The sequence below is a fragment of the Camelina sativa genome, chromosome 15, assembly GCF_000633955.1.
Source record: "Camelina sativa cultivar DH55 chromosome 15, Cs, whole genome shotgun sequence".
In the NCBI taxonomy this organism is placed as follows: Eukaryota; Viridiplantae; Streptophyta; class Magnoliopsida; order Brassicales; family Brassicaceae; genus Camelina; species Camelina sativa.
The window spans coordinates 19,808,389-19,813,733 of record NC_025699.1 but is presented as its reverse complement, the minus strand read 5'-3'; the positions used below and the strand labels follow the sequence as shown (position 1 = coordinate 19,813,733).

The 5,345-nt window shown below is 38.9% G+C and overlaps 1 protein-coding gene across 1 annotated transcript in view; it reads right to left on the bottom strand.

Annotated features, from left to right (window-relative positions):
- The window catches only part of LOC104747232 (DExH-box ATP-dependent RNA helicase DExH10), a 7,380-nt gene extending 3,478 nt beyond the window's left edge, over nucleotides 1-3,902 (bottom strand). The window contains exons 1-10 of the mRNA XM_010468832.2: nucleotides 3,807-3,902; nucleotides 2,699-3,701; nucleotides 2,121-2,435; nucleotides 1,911-2,015; nucleotides 1,749-1,817; nucleotides 1,345-1,512; nucleotides 1,186-1,257; nucleotides 995-1,111; nucleotides 300-509; nucleotides 49-207 (exon numbers count right to left, since the gene is read on the bottom strand). Coding sequence (XP_010467134.1) covers nucleotides 49-207; nucleotides 300-509; nucleotides 995-1,111; nucleotides 1,186-1,257; nucleotides 1,345-1,512; nucleotides 1,749-1,817; nucleotides 1,911-2,015; nucleotides 2,121-2,435; nucleotides 2,699-3,682 — 2,199 coding nt within the window. The 5' untranslated portion in view covers nucleotides 3,683-3,701; nucleotides 3,807-3,902. The remainder of the gene's footprint in view (nucleotides 1-48; nucleotides 208-299; nucleotides 510-994; nucleotides 1,112-1,185; nucleotides 1,258-1,344; nucleotides 1,513-1,748; nucleotides 1,818-1,910; nucleotides 2,016-2,120; nucleotides 2,436-2,698; nucleotides 3,702-3,806) is intronic.

The window sequence follows — 5,345 nt, the reverse complement described above, 5'->3', positions numbered from 1 at the left end:
AAAGCTTTTCATCGAAGATAGCACTACTTGAACAGCTTAAAAAGAAACCTTGACTGGATGGAGTTTTGGGAACCCTAGAGGGAAGCGATTTGTCAACTCCTCTAATGCAAGTAGTATGCTCTGTCTTGCTTCTACTGGCCGAAGATCAGAAGGAACTGATACCCTTAGTCTGCTCAAAGCAGAAATCAAGGGTAGCTGAACAGGAACCTAAAAAAGACAAGAAAAATTTGTCAAAAAACTCCACTTACTCATGCAAATAGAATATCATGCAAGTTCTGTGGCAATGAAAGTGTGCTCACCACATGCATCTCACCCTTTTCCCCAGGACGGGGAGGGCATGGCTTTGGCTTTGCACCATTTTCGCTAAGACCAGTAGTGCAATGAAGTAGTGTATCCACTATATATCCGCCACCATTTGAAGAAGCCGAACCAGTTCCAACTGAAGATTTTTTAACAACATTAACTACAACTCCCCAACCCCAGTCTGTTCCACCTTCTCGAATCTTAACCTGTACATAACACTTCCCCAGTAAGTTACTATGAAGCTCCTGTTATATTAAAAACTTACTGTCATGAACTGCATTCATATACGATACACATCCCCCTGAATATAGCTGTAAGATATTTGTCCAACCCATGAACGAAACTTTTGTCATAACAGAAGGGAACAGAATGAGGGCATTCATATTTTAAGTTAAACAATATGAAGATGATTACCTGTAACGATCTAAGTACAACCTATGACGCATAGCTAGTGAGAAAAAGTGTATGGTACAACTTGGTTACTAACTATCCTTGTCTGCTAATAGATGAGAACTTAACAATGTAATCATCAATAATGAAGCAAAAACAAGCTTTACAATGTAACTTTTCTCTTTCTAATATAAGGAGGACTAAGAAAGCAACCAATCTACCATTTGCAGGCTGCAGACTGGAATCAATGACTCAATATCTCTAGGATTTAACCAAGTGTCTGAAATTTATGAGACCTTACCAGCCGACCAGTTTCAAGAAAACAAAGCACCCTTTCAGGCCTTATTATTTCTGACATAAGTTTCTTTTCATGTTGAGCTATGTCAAGTTGTAGCTTATGATATTCAGCAACCTCCGCCTGAAGAAAAATAAAAAGGTGAGAACAGACCCAAATAATTTTACAGACGTGAGACTAGAAAGTCCTGAGAGCACCTCTCCAGAAGCGTTAAGGATGGCAGCTTCCTCTTCAAGTTTGGAAACCTTGTTCCCAATATCTGGTAAAGCCTGAGGTTGGAACACTAGCGTAAATTAGCATAACACAATTGTAGATATAATTTAGAGAGAACGAAAGAAATAGCATCCAACAGCTACCTTTTCATGCTGGAATTGATGGAACGAGTGCCTTATAACATGCTCAGCAGTAAATTGTCCTTCGGCACGACTCAATAAATTCAAAATTGAGTAGTAACTCAACCTAAAAGTACTAAGCAACGGGGCTGGTTTGCCCAACATCATGTCCCTGAGTGTATTCATCTCCATCTGTTGAATAACACCATAAACAAAATCTAAGAGATTGGAGAAAACAAAAGATAATTATCTTGAATCAATCCTCTTCCAAGACAGTATAAAGGCTACAATTTTTTGGTGCATATAGTATGCTGTGCACATAACTATTATACGCAGAGAGAGATGAATCGAGGTATTCCGGATGGGAAGAACTGGTTACGCTGGTAATCAATGTAACTGTAAGCCACCAAAATTACTGATAAAATTACCTGTTCATCAATCATAATAATGCAGATGCCACGTTCGTCCTTTCCACGACGTCCAGCCCTGCCGCTCATCTACAGGCATTCAATATGATAAGAAAATTACTACAAAATCATTTTCTGCCACTTCACTGAATTAACTACTAGTGTCATCTAATTACAACCCACCTGAATATATTCACCAGAGCCAATGTAACGATGGCTGTCACCATCCCACTTCTTCACAGCAGTAAACACTACAGTTTTTGCGGGCATGTTCAAACCCATAGCAAACTGATACAACGGTTGCGTTTAAGAAATAGTCATAAATTAGTATAACAGAGAGTTTAACATTAGTTCAACAAACTGAAAAGACAAATTAGTCCCAAAACATCTTACAGTTTCTGTGGCAAAAAGTGCTTTCACAAGTCCTTCCTGAAAAAGCAGCTCCACTAATTCCTTGATGACAGGAAGAAGACCAGAATGATGGACAGCAATACCACGTTGCAGCAGTGGCAACATCAGTTCAATGGCAGGTAAAGATCTATCCTCCTCATTCAAGCACTGAATAGCATTAGTGAACACCTGTTCCACAATCTCTTTCTCTTCATCTGTATTAAAATCAAGTTTTGACATTGACAATGCATGCTGTTCACACTCTCTTCTACTGAAGCTGAAGATGATGACTGGTTCAAATTTTCTCTCCATGATCATCTGCAACAACAGACAAGATTTAATATATAACTGGAGCCCTGAATCTACACTATTGGTACCATCTCAAAAGAAGTAAAGTAGAACTTCACAGGCATAAGCAAAGTTTGGAGACACTTGAACTAAAACTTATAGAGCGGTTTGATGCAACAAAAATTCCAAAATCCACATTCATAAAATGCCAACCTTACAACATGAAAAAGTGGATATAGTAGAACTCAGCACCACAAGCAGCAATGTATGATATCCATAAACAATATACATACCTTAACAATTTTGTAAACATCAGAATCACCAGGTCCACCTCCACCTTTAGCACCCCTACCACCTGATTTACCGTTTGCACTCTTTTTCCCGTCAACAGATTTCGGTTTCGGGAAAGTATCCTGCATCTTACTAAAATTGTCCTCCCTAAATTGCTCATTGTCATCAACCACAAGGTACAGTCCACTCCCACCGACAGGAAAAGCATAATGCTGCAAAGGAGTTGGCCTAAAATCTGTGTACACAACATGACATGGCTGCTTGTGCAGATAACATATCCATTCTGCAAATTCAGTAGCATTCGACATTGTGGCTGAAAGAAAAACCATCTTAATAGCAGGTGGCAAGAAAATAATACTCTCTTCCCAAACAACTCCTCTTTCCCTATCCTTCATGTAATGAATCTCATCAAAGATAACCCAAGCAACCTCCTTCAAGACTTCAGACCCTCTATAAAGCATGGCTCTCAGGATCTCTGTTGTCATAACCAAACAACTAGCATTAGGTGAGAGAGTAACATCACCAGTCATCAAACCAACATCTTGAAACTCATGCTGCAATTCTCTATACTTCTGATTACTCAAAGCTTTCAAGGGTGAAGTATAAATAACCCTCTGCTTATCTCTAAACGCCATTGCAATAGCATACTCAGCGACTGCAGTTTTACCAGCTGAAGTATGGGCAGAAACCAAAATCGACTCTTTCCTCTCTAAGCAAGCTACAGATACGCTCTGAAAAGGGTCGAGCTGAAAAGGATAGGTCTTGGCCATGTCTCCATTGAAGACAGGATTATCAAGCGTCCCATGAATCGTCTCCTCTTTCGTTGGTGTATAATCGTTGGGAACAGCGACTTCATGTACACAAGCACGTTTAAGGCTTCTACGCTTCGTCGTTGGTTCAGGCGTTGGAGACTCATCAGCAAGTTTTGAGCTTTCAGCTACTTTTCTTTTGCCGAGCGTCTCTGGTTCTTCCATTTGGGTGTTCATGAATTCGCAAACTCTTTCGCTACAGAATAGACAAAATCAGAATCAAGTGAGAAAGACACAAACTTGAGAGTTAAATAGGTTTAAAATTTTAAAAGCCAGAAACTTAGGGTTTCAAGCTCAAAACCTAGGGAACGGTGGTCGTGAATACGGCGGCGGCGGGAGCTTTTGTTGCTTTGAAGTAAAAACGAAGACGTCAAAAATCGAAACGGGGTTTTGTCGTTTTGGGCTTCTTTTATGAAGGACTGAGATTTAGGGTTTGATTAATTGGGCTTACATATAAAGCCCATTAATAAAAACTCCAACTACTTTTTCTTCGCAAGAAAAACCATAACGCCGTGACAGCGACAGAGCTTACGACAATAAAAACATACTTGAGTGAGAAACCTGTTGATGTCCAAATCGGTTACAATTAGAGTGTTTTACTTCGGTAAAAGGAGGTCGAAGTTCTCTTCTATTTAATCGGTGCCGAGGCACAAAAGACGGATTACAACACAACTTAATGGATGGGCGTAAAGGACGAGCTGTGAGCTCGTCGACTCTTGCTGGATGGGTTGGAACTTGTACTTGCCAGACGAACTCTCTTGCCTTTTCCACGATCCCCGCTTCGAAGGCCGTACGCCTGCCCTTTATAAGGAATCGTGTCGGTTCGTCCTTCCAAAAAAACCAAAATACCCTTCCTCCTTAGGAGAGTTATTGTGGGCTTTTCCTGGGCCGGGCTTCTTTTTAGGGTGAGGATCTATCCCTGACAAGACCCCAACACCACATCCGGACCTGCAACAGTTGTGGGCAGATATGTGCACGTACCTGATCTGCAAAGTCTTACTCTTATCAATACAAGCCAATGCCATAAGTAGTCACCATAACAAGTCCTTCAACACATATGCATTTGTGATCAATTTTCGAATGTTGTTTCTTTATAAACTCATTAGTATTTGTACTTGTCTGTTTTATGGATCAGTGACAACTAATACCAATATTAACGAAGCATATATAAGCAAAGAACTAAACGAGAAAGTTAATCAAGTAACCATTTTGGATTGTAAAGAACTAAAAAAAACCTAAACGTTATTTTTAGGAGTGACCTATAGGAAGGTAGACCCAGCAAATATTTTTACCTGTGTCATAAGGAGGATTGAACCCTGTTTAGGGGTGTCAAAGTCTATTATTTACCATATTTCTATACAAAAAATCTTAATTTCAATATGAATGGGGGGGTCAATTGAACCCCCTTTCCCCTTAATAGATCCGCCATTAGGAAACCAAGATAAAGAAAAACTGTGATGCAAATGTTAAGAATGATAATGTTCATGGGGAGAGTATTGCTAATTCGATATTAATCCTCTCTCAAACATTATTTAGTTTTTAATAATCAATTAGAGTTACTAAATTTTCATTTGTACAGTCTAAATAAATTGGAAGCAGTTAATTATATTCAAGTACTTTTAGGTTTATGTCTCTCGTAACTAGCTAAGCTAAGATTTATTCATCTACGAAGTTCATTTAACAATTTGTGGTGATTAATATAGTAGATGATTAAGATAGGCCTAACAACCTCAATGAAAATTTTGATAAGAATCTCATCCAATTTTCCCAAACTAGGCAAGTGAAACTTGGAGCTTAATGTAGATCTAAAACTAATTAAAAAAAAAAAAAAAAAAAAAAA